This window comes from Capra hircus, chromosome 13, assembly GCF_001704415.2.
Source record: "Capra hircus breed San Clemente chromosome 13, ASM170441v1, whole genome shotgun sequence".
Taxonomy (NCBI): Eukaryota; Metazoa; Chordata; class Mammalia; order Artiodactyla; family Bovidae; genus Capra; species Capra hircus.
The window spans coordinates 61751005-61767240 of NC_030820.1; the positions used below are offsets into that span (position 1 = coordinate 61751005).

Here is a 16236-nt window from a genome sequence, read left to right on the forward strand (position 1 = left end):
GGCGGAGCCCCATCGGCCAACCTGGCTTGGGCGGAGCTCTCATGGCAGTCTCCAGAATCAAGATAAATCATTTTATCTTGAGCAAGTCATTTAACTTCTTTGCACCTCATTTACCCCACCCTGCATTAAACAGGCAAATATGAGACATTATGCGTGCATGTCTGTTCAGTGGAAGAACTAGCTATTAATCAAGTAAATAAAATAGAACTATCAACCATAAAAAAAAGGGCATAATAATAGAACTTATAAGGTTCTCATGAAGATGAAATACGGTGATGGAGACAAAGTCCTTAGCACAATATCTTGCACATAACAAGCTTGGTAAATCCAACTGTTACTAGATTCACGTGTCTCCAAGAATTTACTGCACATTCAAAAGTGCTTCTCTAAGGTCTCTCAAGAGGTAGGGCAAGTAAAAGTTCCAGCTTTACAATAAAGAAATGGAGGCTCAGAGAAACTGATGGCTTGATTAAGCCCCAGATGAAAGTGATGGTGAAGATTGGATGAGATGGCCAGGCTCCTGGATCCCAGATCAGTGTTGCCCTATTGACCAACCATTGTTTCCACAGGAGCCTAGAGTGATCATGGGAATGTTTCTGTGGGCTCTCCTCCTCCCTTGCTGCCTGCTTAGTACCAGTCTTGCTCAGCTTGGAGGCTCCAGTTCCCAAACGGGTAAGTCATCCCATCCTTCCTTGGAGCTCCTTCCAAGGAGATTCTAGAAGAAACAAACTCACCTCTGTTGGACAAGCTAGCACCTGCCACCAAGTCAGTTCCTTAGAGGTTCTTAGATTTGCAAAGTGATACAGGAGGCATTTGGAAGCCCACTGCCTTCCTCAGAGGTGCCTAATCCCTTTCAGATCACCTTTGGGGGTCTAGATCATATATTTAATACAAACCACACATCACCTCTCTGCTGTCTCACATAGTCTTCTTTTGTTTTTAAAATTATTGTACAATGTTTCAGGTGTACTGTGAAGTGATTCAGTTATGTATATATATATTTTCAGATTCTTTGTCATTGTATGTTATCATAAGGTATTGATTACAGTTCCCTGTCCTATACAGAAGGTCCTTGTTGTTTATTTTATTTACAGTGTATCTGTTAATCCCAAACTCCTAATTTACCCTTTTCACCATAATCTCCTGTTCTTACACTTAGTTCCCAATAAATCTTTCTAGCTTTAATTTCTGATAATCTAAGTCCCAGGAGATTGCAAGTGAAAGTTTAACAGTTGCTTTGGAACCACACCTCATGGGCTTGCAGTTCCCAATCTTTAACGAAGGGCTCTTTGGAAACCCCTCGTGTACCTCAAGACCATAGCCTGGTCCATGTTTTCTCTGAAGTCTGCTTATCTGGAACCTCACTTCTTGTGCCAATTTTTGTCTTTAGGGATTGTTTGGTGGGCTTCCTGGGTGGCTTGGTGGGTAAAGAATCCACCTGCAATGCAAGAGTGCAGGAGACGTGGGTTCAATCCCTGGATCGGGAAGATCCCCCGAAGGAGGGCACGGCAACCCACTCCAGTATTCTTGCCTGAGAATCCCATGGGCAGAGGAGCCTGGCAGGCTACAATCCATAGGGTTGCAAAGAGTTGGACATGACTGAAGTGACTGAGTATAGCACAGCATATTGTTTGGCTGCAAGAAACAGCAACCTCCCCTACAAAGCCGTTAGCAGAAAGAAAATTGATTTATAAAAAGGGGAGAGATGTCATCCACTGATTTCAGAGTTTAGAAGTCCCTTGGATCTCCCAGGATCCTAAAACTAAGATCTGGGCGGCTGTCAACCACTAAATAGTTACACCCTATGGGGCCACAGCACTTACTCCTCAGTATCATCATTTTCTCGCTTCCATCATAGGTGGCCCAAATGTGGTCACCTTGTATCTTAATTGTCATTGCCTCCTGGGTCAAGTGCTCAAAAATACCTCGTGAGGGAATTCCCTGGTGGTCCAGATGGTAGGATTCCGTGCTCTCACTGCCAAGGGCATTGGTTTGATTGCTGATGATCCCCAAGCAGCGTCGTTGAGGCAAAAAAAAAAAAAAAAAAAGAAACTAGCAAGAGGTTGAATCTCTGTTCCGAATTTGCGAGGGTGATCCTTATCCTGGTTCCTGGTTGTGGCCACAGAACGGTTCTGAGCTGAGTGCCATAGTCCTATGTCTCTGTGGGGGAAGGGGAGGTCTTGGACTCACCCATGTGTCTGTCCCAGCAGGCAGTGGAAGTGGAGGTCTCCTTCTCAAGCCTGGCCAGGTGCTTGGCAGTGATGGCGTGGTTAGCCCCAGCTTTCTCAGTGGGAGCGACCGGCAGGCTGGAGCCATCAGGAGTCCTTCCAGTAGCAGAGGAGCCATCCACTCCAGACCAAAGCTTCCCTGAGTATGACCAGAAGCTCGTGTATCTGAAGGACACTGACACTGAAGACGTCGCGGAATACAGTGCCCAGTCTAAGAAATTCAGTATGCAGCCAGACTGGCCCCAGAACCCCAGCCTGCTGACCACACCCCCAGTGAGAATGGCTGTGCCTATTCCAGTTCCACCCGTGAGGATGCTCGAGACAAATCAGGCCACCACACATAACCCTGCTCAAGGTGAAACGAGTGGCCGAGACCCTGCTGACAGAAGTCCTGTGATCAGCCAAGGATCCTTGGGCCATGAAGAAGGGAATCCCTCCAGACTGATTGAGAGGGTAGGATGAGCCACGGCTACTCTGACCACACGTTGCTCACCCACCCTGACAGTAAGAACATGGGTGGTACGGGCGTCTCAGGCAGAGACCGTCATGCAGCTGTTCCTCGAGGGAGCGGTCTTGCGTCTGGGGCAGCCATGCCTGGCAACTATGGTCAGTCTACGGCTGGGTCATCTAGTGGTTTTGGTTTCAGACAATCTGAGGAAGGGTCAATAAATGGTGAACTTGGGTCAAGGAAAACTGGTAGTTTTGGTCAGTCAGAGTCAGGGTTAATAAGTGTTCAAACTTGGACTGGGTCACATAGTGTCCGTGATCAAGTTGGGAGAGGGTCATCTCGAGTGTATGGTCAGTCGAGGACAGAGTCAGTGAGTGGTCAGTCTGAGTCTGAATTATTGAGGGTTTGGGGTCAGTTGGGGACAGGTTTAGTGAGGGGTCAGATTAGTGGTAGGTCATCTAATGATTATGGTCAGTCTGGGGCTAAATCATCTGGTGGTTTGGGTCAATCTGTGGCAGGGCTAATGAATGATCCAGCTGGGGATGGGTTGCTAGGGGTTATGGTCTGCCTGGGGCAGGGTCAATAAATGGACAGTCTGGGGCTTGGTTATCTAGTGGCTACAGTCCGCCTGTCACAGAGCCAGTGCATGAGCACCCTGAGTCAGGGAAATCTGGTGGTTTGGATCAGCTGGGGACAGGGTTAACGACTAGGAACAGGTCATCTACTGGGCATAGTCAAATTGGGACAGGGTCATCTAGAGGGAATGGCCAGTCTGGGGCAAGGCCAACAAATGGTCAGCCTGGGCCTGAAAAATCTGCTGGTGACAATCAGTTTGAGGCAAGATCATCTGGAAGCAGTGGCCAGTCTGATTATGGGTCATCTCATCATCTTAGTCAGTCTGAAACTAGACCAGTGAATGGACGGGATCAGCCTAGAGCTGGGTCATCCGGTGCATCAGGTCAGTCTAGGGCTGGTTTGATGAGTGGTCAGCTTGAGCCTGGACCATCTGATGGCTCTGTTCAATCTGGGGCTGAATCAGTAGGAGGAAACAGTCAGCTTGGAGGAAAGGTATCTAATCATGTTCATTCAGGGACCTCATGATCCATAGATTCTGGTCATTTAGGGGCAGGAATAACTGTTGGCCACAGTCACTTTGGAAGTGGGTCACATAATCATCATGGCAGGTCTGAGGCTGGGACATCCTTAGGTCATGGGCAGTCAGGACATGGCAACTCTGACCACCCTGGCTCCACTGGAGAAGTAAAATGGGGAAACACTGGCCACATGGGAACCCCAGTGGATGGCAAGACTCCCCATCATGGGAGACCAGTTAACAGCAATGCGTTGCTTCCACCAGCTCATGACAGCCTAGGAGGAGGCACTGGAATGGGATCTGGAAACCCTCCCAGCCAAACAAATGCTCTCAACAAAGACATCTTGGCTCAGGAAGGGCTGCTGGGAGCCATCCTTCTCAACAACCAGCATCTGATTAGGGAGCATGAAAGTCTACTTAAGATCCTCCTGGGCAGCAAGGCCTTACCTGCTGGCGAAGATCACCTCCTGGAGGCAGCTGGGTCCTTGGCTCTGGAAGGCTTGCTCTGCAAGGGTTCTCTAGGGGGCGTCTGTGGCCATGGGAGTCTTGATGACATCAATGATGTTCTAAAGAGCACGGTTCATTTTGGGAAACTCAACAGCTGGTGAGTTTGAGTCCTTAAGCTATAAAGTAGTTCCCCCAAAGCATTGGTTAGTAGAGGTTCCAGGTATTTGAAAGATATCACTCTCTGCTGTGAGTTTCAGATCTCACTTACCTGTGTAGACGGTTGACATTGAGAAGGCAACATTAGATATCTCTTTCTTCTCCAAACTGTCAACCTAGCACCCAGTATCCCCCCGTTACGATGTCATACTTTGGATTTATGTAGTCTTGTCTGAGCCCCTACTGAATTGCAAATAGCCCTGGAAAGGGGTACAACAGAAGCCCTTCCTACTGAAACCTTAGTTCTTATTTAATACCCCAGTGATCAAAACAGCATCGTTATTATAAGCTAACACCATAGTTACCAACTGATGCTTTGGATTTGATGTCCTAAGCCTCCTTTAGTACCCCAGTTAACTGAAACCATCTGTTATTGGCTTATGCTTTCCTTATCTAGAGCTAGTAGGAATGGGACTTAGAATGGAAATCTAGATTAAGGATGGGAGGGCTCAGGATGGAAGAAAGGTCACACTGCAGTTTGAATGTTGAGCTGAGAGGCCTGGGAACATCTTTTTCACTTTCTCTCACCCTTCTCATTCTGTAGGCTCAATATCATCAACTTTGATATCATCCAGGTATCATGGAAGGTCTATCCTTTAAACCACTTCCAACTGCAATTTCAGACAAAACTGACAATCAGTTTCCCAAACTAAGTAATGTTCATAGCTAGAGAAGTGGGGCATGGAAGCGAATTCCTGGAGGTAGTAGACAGTTTTTCAACATCAGCACAATGTCCCTTGGCTACGTTTAGCCTTGGCAGGGAATCGTCACAGTATCTGCCTAAACACATCAGCTCCTTCGGGATGACTGTTAACAGTGAGACAGCTGTGAGAGTATATCTATTATTTTTCTGCCACTTTTGCATTCTTTATTATAGCAAACTTGGGGGAAGGGGAAGTTAAAGCATAAACCTAAATTTACAACCCAGAGACAATGGCTGTTCTTCCCAGAATTCTTTCAGTATCATTTTGAATGTCAGTAACTCTTCCATCACATCACTGTACAATGATACATTTTAACCATCTTTCTATTGTCAGATGCTTGAGCTGTTCCCAATTTCACTCTTATGAAGAACTCTGTGATTAATATCTTGACTAACAAATCTTTGTTCATAGCCTCAATTATTTACTTAGAAATTCTCAGAAGTATAATTTATAGGTTTTGGCAAGTATTGCCAAATTGCCTGCCAGAGAGATGATGAGATGACGGCAGCACAACTATTATTGAGTACCTAATGTTGACATTGGGCTTCCTTGATAGCTCAGTTGGTAAAGAAACCACCTGCAATGCAGGAGACTCTGGTTTGATTCCTGGGTTGGGAAGATTTCTTGGAGAAGAGAAAGGCTACCCACTCCAGTATTTTGGCCTGGAGAATTCCTTGGACCGTATAGTCCATGGGGTTGCAAAGAGTCAGCCACGACTGAGCAAATTTTACTTTCAATATTGATATATTCCAGGGCAATATATTCCAATGCTAAGGGCATTCATGAATTATCTCATATATTCTTCACCATAATCTCAGAAGGGGTGTATTGCTATCATGAGCATTTTACAGAACAGAGATTAAGTGCAGTTGCATGTGTGGGAGTGTAGATGTGTATGGTGGGAGGCACTGTACACTTTTTCTGCATTTTGACTCTTGAGCCATAAAAATGTGTTACCTATGCAGAAGTAAAGTGAAAGCATTTAACTTACTTTTAAATATATATTCAAAAACAAAATTAAGTAAAATACACACGGAACAGCTGTGCCGAGTGCTGTGTTCAGTTGCTCAGTCATGCCTGGCTCTGTGCGACCCCATGGACTATGGCCCGCCAAGCTCCTCTGTCCATGGGATTTTTCAGGCAAGAATACTGGAGTGGGTTGCCATTTCCTACTCCAGGGGATCTTCCCGACTCAGGGACCAAACCTCCGTCTCTTGCATCTCCTGCGTTGGCAGGTGGATTCTTTATCACTGTGCCACCCAGGAAGCCCACATATGGAACAGCAGGCATCACTAAAAAATATGCATTTGGACCACGTCTCTCACCCACAAATGCCAGTGCTTGCTTCCAAGCTTCAGGGAAACCTTGAGAGCAGCCCTAAACATTTGTTCTGGGAAGGGAGGGTTGCCTGAGCTGCAGAGGTAGAGAAGGCGAGCCGTGATTTGCCCCCAGACCTGACGCAAAGAGCTGACTCATTTGAAAAGACCCTGATGCTGGGAAAGATTGAAGGCAGGAGGAGAAGGGAATGATAGATGTTAAGATGGTGGGATGGCATCACCGACTGAATGGACACGAGTTTGGGTAAACTCTGGGAGCTGGTGATGGACAGGGAGGCCTGGCATGCTGCAGTCCATGGGGTCACAAAGAGTCAGGCACGACTGAGCGACTGAACTGAACTGAACTGGCCTGGGACCCAGGGTGTGCTCTGGCCATGACTTCTTATGCCTTTTGCTTGGTCTTCCCTCTGGAGGCTCCCTGGGATCTCAGTTCACACAGCCCTCTCACTCCCGTTCACTGTGTATGTGTTGTCCAAGATATTCAGCTTCCTCGGTGGCTCCAAGGTGGGTGTGACCATTGAGGTTCCCTTAGAGATGCCCCAGATCTGGTCGAACCAAGTCCCATTCACTCCACAGAACTCCAAGCTCATCTTCACCAGGATGCTCATGCGAGCAGGCTAAGTGCTGTGCCAGGAGGGCTGGGCACTGTGCAGGGTGCAGTTGGGGATTGTACCAGGCTTAGTGGTGGTTACCAAGCTTTCTCTGGGGCCATGGTCTGGATCCCAGCAAGCCACTAGAGCATCTGCTCTCATCTCAGCTTCTGCTCAGATCTCTCCCCCACAGAATTTAGGCTTCTAAACAGAAGAGAGTAGCTTCTTACTAGAAGCACATGTCTTCGCTAAAAGTGGTCCTGCCTGTAGAGAACATTGCGTGGTCCCTTGTCTGTGCTCACATGAGAGATCCTGGGCGGGATCTCCGGTATATCACTTCTCACACTATGCTGTAATTAAGAGTGTGTGAGCTGTGTGGGAACAGAAGCTGCTTTGTAACTATCATTCATTTGCTCCTTTGTTCATTCAACAAACATTGAGCCAGCCACTACAGAGTTGTACCTGGAGATACATTGGAGAACAGGACTGAAAAGGAGGCATAGATGGTTGGATGGATAGATGAATGGGAGGAAGAGTGGGAAGATGGGTAGCTGGAAGGATGGACACACAGATGAACGGATGGATGGATGGATGGTGAGTGGATGGATGGATGGATGGATGGATATAATTGTGACTGATTCGTGTTGATGTATGGCAGAGACCACCACAATATTGTAAAGCAATTAACCTCCAATTAAAAAAAAATGAGCAAACATAAAAAAAAAGAAATGAACAGTGTAAAAGACACCACCCATTTATGAGGTGCCAGGAGCCCTGCTGGTGAGGTGGTCGAATGTCCTCTAGCCCACCTCTTTCTTTCACTTATTGCACAGCGACTCCATTTTACGTATTATACATGAGAGGCAGAGAGATGTTATGTAAATTAGACAAGGTCACACAGCCAGGAAGTAGTGGTACAGGGAGCCAAGTGATCTTGTGTTTTTAATATTGTTGTGATTTGAGTTAGAATCACTGTGGATGGTGACTGCAGCCATGAAATTAAAAGGCACTTGCTCCTTGGAAGGAAAGCTATGACAAACCTAGACAGTGTGTTACAAAGCAGAGATATCACGTTGCTGACAAAGGTCCATATAGTCAAAGCTGTGGTTTTTTCAGTAGTCATGTACAGATGTGAGAATTTGACCACAGAGAAAGCTGAGAGCCAAAGAACTGATGCTTTTGAACTGTGGTGTTGGAGAAGACTCTGGAGAGCCCCTTGGACTGCAAGATCAAACCAGTCAATCCTAAAAGAAATCAACCCTGAATATTCACTGGAAGGACTAATGCTGAAGCTGAAGCGCCAATACTTCGGCTACCTGATGTGAATAGCTGATTTGTTAGAAAAGACCCTGATGCTGGGAAAGATTGAAGGCAAAAGGAGAAGGGGGATGACAAAGGCTGAGGTTGTTAGATGGCATCACTGACTCAATGGACATGAGTTTAAGCAAACTCTGAGAGATAGTGGAGGACGGTGGAACCTGGTGTGCTGCTGTCCCTGGGATCGAAAGAGTTGGACAGGACTGAGTGACTGAACAACAACAAAACTGAGTTAATATATGCCAAGTACTTATATTACTTATATGTTAAGTACTCATATTACAAGTACTCCAAGTCCCTGGAGTGGAGGAAACATTTGTAACCAGCAAGCTATAACTGCTGTTATTTCAAATGCCCTGTTCCCCTCCCCAGCCAGCTCTCTGCTGTCATAGAAGTCATGCTCAGACAGATCCTGCCCAGCCGTCTACCCAATATGGTGAGTTTGCCCAAGTGGGCCCCGGGCAGACCCTAGAGATTCCCTGGAGAGGCTTTGCAGCTGGAGGCACAGAGAGGCAGCCAGGGCAGGCAGTTTTATCTTCAGACTTCCCAGCCTCTCCAGGCTTTGTTGTCCTGCCCTTTGTCCAGGCCCCTGTGGTGGGGGAAGGGACATTTACTCTAAGATTGATGTGTGCTAAGCAGTTGACACCTGCAGAAGAGGAAGATTAGTTTTGTGTTTATAAAAACTCTGCTAGAACCACTCACTTCTACACAACCAGTCAGAGGCTGGGCTGTGCTGGGCTGGAAGGAGGCCCAAGTGTCCTGCCACACAGGCCTCTGCTCATGTGTATTTCAGCTGTGCCCAGTGGTCCTATTCTGGATGCACATCATCAATCAACAGTTGAGCTTCCTAAAACGTAAGTTGTGTTATGGGCCTGAGACCTGCTCTCTGGCTTCGACTATCGCAGTAGCCACTTACCCACTCCTGTTTTCTCCCTTTCGTGGCTTCCAGAGAGGTTTTTCTGAATCACACCTCTCTGCTCAGAGTCTTCCGTAGGAGGATCAAGTTCAAACCCCCCAGGCTGGGAGTCAGGTCTTTCCTTATTCTCCTCTGTGCCCCTCAGGCTGCTTCAGCCTATAGATCTCAGCCATCCCATACACTCCATGCCCTTTTGAGATGTTACAGCTTTGCTGCCAGTGACTTCCCACGCCCTTCTTCTACACCTGGAAAATTCCTGCAGCCCTTCAAGGTGTGACTCCGATGCTTTGTTCCCCAGGTAGAATGACTCCCTCCTCAGGACTCCCACGCTCACCTACCCATCACTTGTGCCAGACTGTTTAGTAATTGTCTGCTTCTTTGCTTCCACGAGAACAGTAGAGCCCTGAGATCAGGGACCTCTGCATTATATTCTTTCTGGTGTTGTTTCATAGTTCCTAGTTAGGCACAGAGGAGGCACTCTATATTTATTGACACTTTGTTGGAACATGAACTGGAAATGAAAGGGAAGAACATTGATGAATGGAGCAAAGGACAAAAGCAGAAACATGTATGGAAGAATAAGTGGAGCGATGGATGGATCGGTGGACAGATACATATAAGGAAATGTGGACAGAATATGATGGAGGGAAAATGGAAAAAGGGGAATATAAGTGGATAGATGAATAGATGAAAAGGAAATAGAAGGAAAGAGAGATAAAATAATTGATGGATATAAGAGAAACTGGAAAGATGAAAGATGATGGAGGGATAGATGGATGAATGGATGGAAAGAAAATGGATAAAATAATGAAAGAAGGAAGAGAGGATGGTTGGGTAGAAGGATGAATGGGCGAAAGGGTTCATGTGTGGACAGGAGGATGAGTGGATGAATGGAAGGAAAGAAGGGTCTCTTACTATTGTGTGGGAAGATGAATGGTGGAGAGGTGTGTACAGATGACATAGAGATAACAGAATGGGAGAAGGAAAGAAAAAGAAAACTATAAATATGGATGGAGGATGAATGGATACAAGGAAGGGAGAGGGGAACATTAGGTGGATGGATAGGTGGGTGGGTGGAAAGATGAGGAGAAAGATAACAGTAAGGGAGATAAGGAGGACATATGAATGGATGGATGGATGGGTGGATTACCACCTGCCAAGGTGAGAATGCTGTACCCTCTTGTGCTAGAAGATGGTAGGACATTGGGGTTACAATGTATCTTCCAGCAGTTGTTTTGAATACTCTTCTTCCAGATAAGTCTATGTATGACAGGGACAAATGAATGAGTTTTATAAGTCTGTGTTTCAGTCAACTTAACCTCTTGTCCTGCCTTCTCATCGCCACCACTCTCCCTCTCTCTTGATCAGATGTCCAGTCCTTTGGCTTGTTTAGGAACCTCCACTCTCCTTTCTCCAGGCTGCCCACATCATCTGAGCCGTATTACTGCCTGGACTTTCAGGTATGAGCATCGAATGGTGGCCCCACAAGTCCTCCTTCCTCTCCACGTTTGTCCTCTCATCTGTCAGATCAGGGTGATTATCATACCTGTATAAAGTTATCCTAGGGGCTCCCCAGGGGCGCTAGTGGTAAAGAACCACCTGCCAACGCAGGAGATGTAAGAGACTGCGGTTCAGTCCCTGGGTCGGGAAGATCCCCTGGAGGAGGGCGTGGCAACCCACTCAGTATTCTTGCCTGGACAATCCCGTGGACAGGGAGCCTGACGGGCTGCAGTCCGTAGGTTTGCCAAGAGTTAGACACGACTGATGTGACTTAGCATGTACAACATAAAGTTATCATAGATATCACTTCCAAGACACACATTTTCCCCACATTGTAACATTTCTAAACTTGGCGTGTGTCCCATATTCAATGGTATGCCACAGTCAATTAAAAAATTTTCTTGCTGGCACATTGAATAATCATCAATGATATTCTGGCGTGCACGAAATATAGTACAATGACTAGATGAGAAGATATCTGTGTCCAGTGCAGAGGAGGAACTAAAACACTAGCGGTTTACTCCTCTTTGCCCTTGACCTAACTATTTAAAACCATCAGGTTAGTTACTTGGCATGACAATATGTGGGGACCCGAGGATGGAGAAGCAGTCCATGGGGGCCTCAAAAGCATTCTTCCCCTCCGAGCTTCTTTTAATCATTAACATGATACTGCCAACTCCCCTTCCCCCACTAATGGGAAGTCCTGAATTATGGGAAATGTGCTTTGCTTCACAAGTAGAAATTTCAGGGGTCTCGGGATCAATAGCCCCTGTGCCTGCCAGCGCTCAGCTGTTCAGGAGAAGAGTCAAAAGTCCAGATTTTAGGAAGAGTTCTGCCACCCCGTCTAACCTGGGCAAATTCATTCACACCACTGAGCCTTCTCTTCTCTATCTGTGGTCCTTATATTGCAAGGTTGTTGTGAGAATTAAATGAGAGATGCAGCTCTTTGGCACAGTAGGTGCTCGGTTAATGTGGGCTTTCTGGTTTTTCCCAGGACAAACACTTCCCGGCCTCTTATATTAGCTGGCTCATTGAACCTAACTTTTTTTCTTCTCATATCTAGCCCTACTACTATCTCCCAATCCCCCCACCCTTCCTCCATCTTCACGTTGAACTGTTCTTTCTCAAGAATCCTGAAAGCAGGTGTAAAATCTTGGGACCATGGACAGCCCACCGGGCATAGATTCTGTGCTTTGATCAACACTGAGCACTAAGCTGGCTTCCTGGGTGGCAAATCCCCAGGGACCAGTGTCACGGTAGGGATCCCGAGACCGCCCACTGCAGTGATGGTGGTGGTGGGAGTCCAGGCTGCCATGTGCCACAGAGACTCTTGCTAGAGACAGGTGTGTGGAGCAGCCCATGCTATAGTGGTGAGTGTGAGTGGGTCCCGGGGGCAGCCCACATCAGAGTCACCAGTGTCAGCCCGGGGCTCCTCAACTCCATGGTGAAGAGATTTGTCCTGAGATTCCCGGAGTCACCTGCTCCATAATGATAAATCTTTTAGTGAAATTGCTGATTTTTTTTTTTTTTTTTTACTCCATGATGATCAGTATTATAGGATTCCTAGGCTATGTCACCAAATAGGGAAGACTACTATGATGGATTCCTAAAATATTTCGCTCTGGTGGTCAGTTCATTGAAGTATCTCATTCCATTAGTTTTCTAGGCCAGACCCTTTCCTTGGAGGCTGTTCTTTGTGTTGTGGTCCAGTCCCCACCCTATCCCACTTAATGGTAAAGGACACTGAGGTGAGAATCTTAGGATATTTCACTCATGTATTGTGAGAAGCTTTCCAGTAGAGCCAACTGGTTTCTGAGTCTTAAAGGAATTTGTTGGACTTCTCTGGTGGTCCAGAGGTTAAGAATCCGCCTTCCAAAGCGGGGGACATGGGTTCGCTCCCTGGTGGGAGAACTAAGAGGTCACAGGTCCCAGGACAACTAAGCCCATGTGTCCAAACTAAAGGGCCCCGGCACCATAACTACGAGCCGACGTGCCATAAAGCCCGTGCTTTACAACAGTTCCCAGATCACGCCACAAGGGGGAGCCATGATGCTGCAAATTCATGTTTCTTACACTGACGGTCATTTGTATAAAGCAGCATATTCTTTTATGCCGGGCTCTATTCTGGGCAGAGGAACCTGGCCGGCTCATGGCGTCCATGGGGTTCATAGCGGTTCATGGGGTCGCTAAGAGTTGGACAGCACTGAGACTAAACAGCACAGCCCTGTTCTGGGCACTTGGTCTTGATCTTGTTTCATTTTCAAAGCTTGACTTCAAGTTCAATATCCTTAGCTCCATCTTAAAGATGGGAAACACAGTCTCAGAGAAGTGATGTAACTAAACGTGTGGCTGGGAGTCCGAAATCTTGGGGTCAGACCCCAATTCTTCAGCCTAGGGGACACAACCTTAGTCTCCCCCTTTGAAAGACAAGGATAATAATAGCAACATTATGATAGTTAATTGACCTTGCGTGCATGCTAAGTCTCTCAGGAGTGTCCCACCCTTTGCGACCCTATGGACCATAGCCCACAAGGCTCCTCTGTCTGTAGGATTCTCCAGGCAAGCATCCTGGAGTGGATTGCCATCCCCTCTCCAGGTGATCTTCCTGACCCAGGGATCGAACCTGTATCTCTTATGTTTCCTGCATTGGCAGATGGGTTCTTTACTGATAGACCTTGGCTGTTTATTTTATGCCCAGTCCTGTGCTGTGCTCCTTACACGGACCATTCCGTGTATTCCTCACAACCATCCTAGGAAGTGGCTGTTAGTATCCCTGTTTTGCAGATGAGGAAACGGAGTCTTAGAGAGACTGCCTGGCCCACTCCCACACAGCTGGAAGGAGGCAGAGTGAGTTCGAACCCAGGTCTTCCGGTGAGAGCAAGAGGAGCTGGAAGACAGGTGTGTTAGGGCCTTAGGGAGGAGAGGTGCCCTGAAGGTTCTCCTTCCTGCCACGTCCATGCTGAGTCCCCCATGTTGCTCTGGCCTTTTCCCCACTGGTGCTGCAGGGAATTGGGATTCATGAAGCTGGGCCCCTTCACCACCCCCTGGTTCTACAACTCCCCCTGGGAGGAGGGACTCATAGGGTGGCAGCCAGCAGACCACGTCCTGGAGGTGTCAGGCTGGGGCATTGAGACCCGCAGTGACGGGAGGGTCCCAAGCCCCCAAGGGTCTCCCCACACCCCGCACACCGCGCATAAAGTGACCTCAGAGCCCAGGCCTCTCTCCTCTCCTTTGTGCCCCTGGGGCCCCGGCCTGAAGACACTCTGACTGTGGTGGCTCTCAGGGCCCTTCTGGCCCAGGGATACACGTGACAGCCTTTGTTTTGTCAATCTCCTTTTGCCAGCACATCTCTGTGAACAACCCGAGAATCCCCGTGGGCGCGGAGGAGAGTCACGTGGAGCCAGATGGGGTTACAAAGAAGGAAGAGCAAAGGGGTCAGAGCGGCCTTCGGTTCTTGCGAAAGTATCTGCGGGGCCCTCAACACCCAAAGCCCCTGGCCCAGAATCAGTGATCCCGGGAGGCCTCCAGATGCCAAAGGACCCACAGTGGGAGGCTCTCAGGAGAGAACCCCACCACGACTTTCCTTCCTTCAGGCAGCGAATAGATTCAGCTCACATCTACGTGAATCTGATTTATGCAAATCTGAAACAGTGTCCTGCAAAATACGAATGAAGTTTCACGTTGTGAACAGAAAGTTAATTTTTCTCATTGTTAAGAACGCACAATGGAACACGCTCCAGGCCCTCCTTTATGGAAAAATCAAGGTCCCTCCCTCAAGTCCACAATCCCTCCAGTTTTCTCCTCCCCTCCCTCTACCGCTTCACAGCCAGTTTCCCCAGAGCGGGGGTTTCTCAGCCTGGAACAGCCTTCTCAGCCCCGGACTCTTGTAAAAATGCAGCGTCTGGTCAGTTGGTCCGGGCTGCCGCCTAAGATTCAACGTTTCCTCAAAACTTCCTGGAGAAGCTGATACTGCTAGTCCACAGGTCACCCCTCAAGCAACACACTTGTTTGGGACACGTTCACACCTCCACCCACCCATTTTCACTGGTCACCCTACCAACTCAGCGCTCATCAGGCACTCAACAGTCTCCACGTGGAGGAAACCACGTGTCAGCCTCATCTTACTTGATCGCACTACAGACATCACTTCCTTCTCCTTGAAATCAGTCCTTCCCTCGGCCACGCCCCCTTGCCTGTTCTCCCACCCTGCTAAGCATTCTACCTCTGCCCCTTTGCAGGCATAATGTTTTCATATTGGCCAATCAGTGAATGTCTTCACCCCCACCACTGTGATTGGCTCAGAGCTTGGCATATGATCCCAGCTGGACCAATGGGGATCAGACCTAGACTTTTGAAGGGATAATAGGAAAGAGATAGTGCTCTTTCTGCCAGGGTTGTTAAGAGAGAAAGTGAGGCTGACGGCTTCTCTACTACCCTTTGGGGAGGGTCTGTTCGAGAATGAAGCCACTGAAGAAGAAAGCAGATCCAAGTCACAGAGAGAAACCGTCCAGAAACTTTCCTTTGAGCATTTGGATTCAGCCATGTCTGAAACCCTTTGACCTTTGAGTTAACATGAGTCAATGACTCCCTTTTACACTTAAGTCAGTTTGGGTTGTGTTTTCCGTTACAAATAACCCAATAATCCTGACAGATGCCATTGACAAGCAAATTTCAGCTCATTCTGTGTAAGCCATCCTGGGAAACAAGAGATGAATCTCAGACTTTAGCCTCCCAGAATTGAAAGTTGTGTGTGTGTGTGTGTGTGTGTGTGTGTGTGTGTGTGTGTGTAGAAAAGGAAGAGACCTATTCAAAAGCTATAAGGTAGAAAATTAAGAAGGGCCATCTGGGTGGATCAATGAGGATTTCATACGGGACGTGTTGTGAAGGATCGGGGAGATTTGCAGGGTGTGACATCCTTAGACCTGGGACTGAGAATGGGGAGCAGTTGATGGAAAGCAGGGCTGGGAAGGCAGAGAGAGGCCCTGGCGGGGCGCGGGGGGGGGAGGGGGCGGGGCGGGGGTGGTCCAGAGAGATGAGAGGCCTGAGAGCGACAATGAGAGAGACCCCCGCAGACAGAGAGTTCTAGTGTCTCTGCATTTTCCTCCCTTTTAGTTCAGAAGGGGCCACTACATAAGGCTCCAGGACGATGTATTCTCTCTTTAATTCAATGCATTCCCAGTGCCTCCCAACCAGGATCAGCATCTGATGTTAGAGAGGAGGTTCAGAGAGCCGACTTGCCTAAAATCACCACCTCTAAGGAGCAGGGTCAGGAAAGAGACCCTGTCCTGGTTCTCAGTCTCAACCCTCCCCCCTCAGCAGAGTTAGCTTTTCTGAGCACTCACCATGTGCCAGGCACAGGATCCACTGCTTTCAGACTTAGGTCTTACCTAATCCTCACACCAGTTTTAGCAAATGCACTATCATGAGCTCTACTTTGCAA

General features: G+C 47.8%; 1 protein-coding gene across 3 annotated transcripts; it reads left to right on the plus strand.

The window, feature by feature from the left end:
• Positions 3278-15763, plus strand: LOC106502777. Of its 3 annotated transcripts, none has more exons than XR_001296430.2 (4): positions 3278-4373; positions 10665-10756; positions 13581-13694; positions 14140-15763. XR_001296430.2 is itself a non-coding variant. In XM_018057717.1 (4 exons), exons 1-4 carry the CDS (start codon positions 9198-9200, stop codon positions 14305-14307), a joined length of 411 nt encoding a protein of 136 aa, XP_017913206.1. In that variant the 5' UTR covers positions 9154-9197; the 3' UTR covers positions 14308-15763. The 3 variants fall into 3 exon arrangements, 2 of the variants coding, with proteins under 2 accessions (XP_017913206.1, XP_017913207.1); XM_018057717.1 differs by lacking the exon at positions 3278-4373 and adding an exon at positions 9154-9234; XM_018057718.1 differs by lacking the exons at positions 3278-4373; positions 13581-13694 and adding an exon at positions 9154-9234.

Bases quoted from the DNA above. Each gene is read 5' to 3' on its own strand.
- LOC106502777 (XM_018057717.1), top strand. From the start codon at position 9,198: ATGCACATCATCAATCAACAGTTGAGCTTCCTAAAAC. The intron at 9,235-10,664 runs GTAAGTTGTGTT...TCTCTTGATCAG, and splicing joins ACAGTTGAGCTTCCTAAAAC to ATGTCCAGTCCTTTGGCTTG. The intron at 13,695-14,139 runs GTGTGTTAGGGC...TCCTTTTGCCAG, and splicing joins CAAGAGGAGCTGGAAGACAG to CACATCTCTGTGAACAACCC.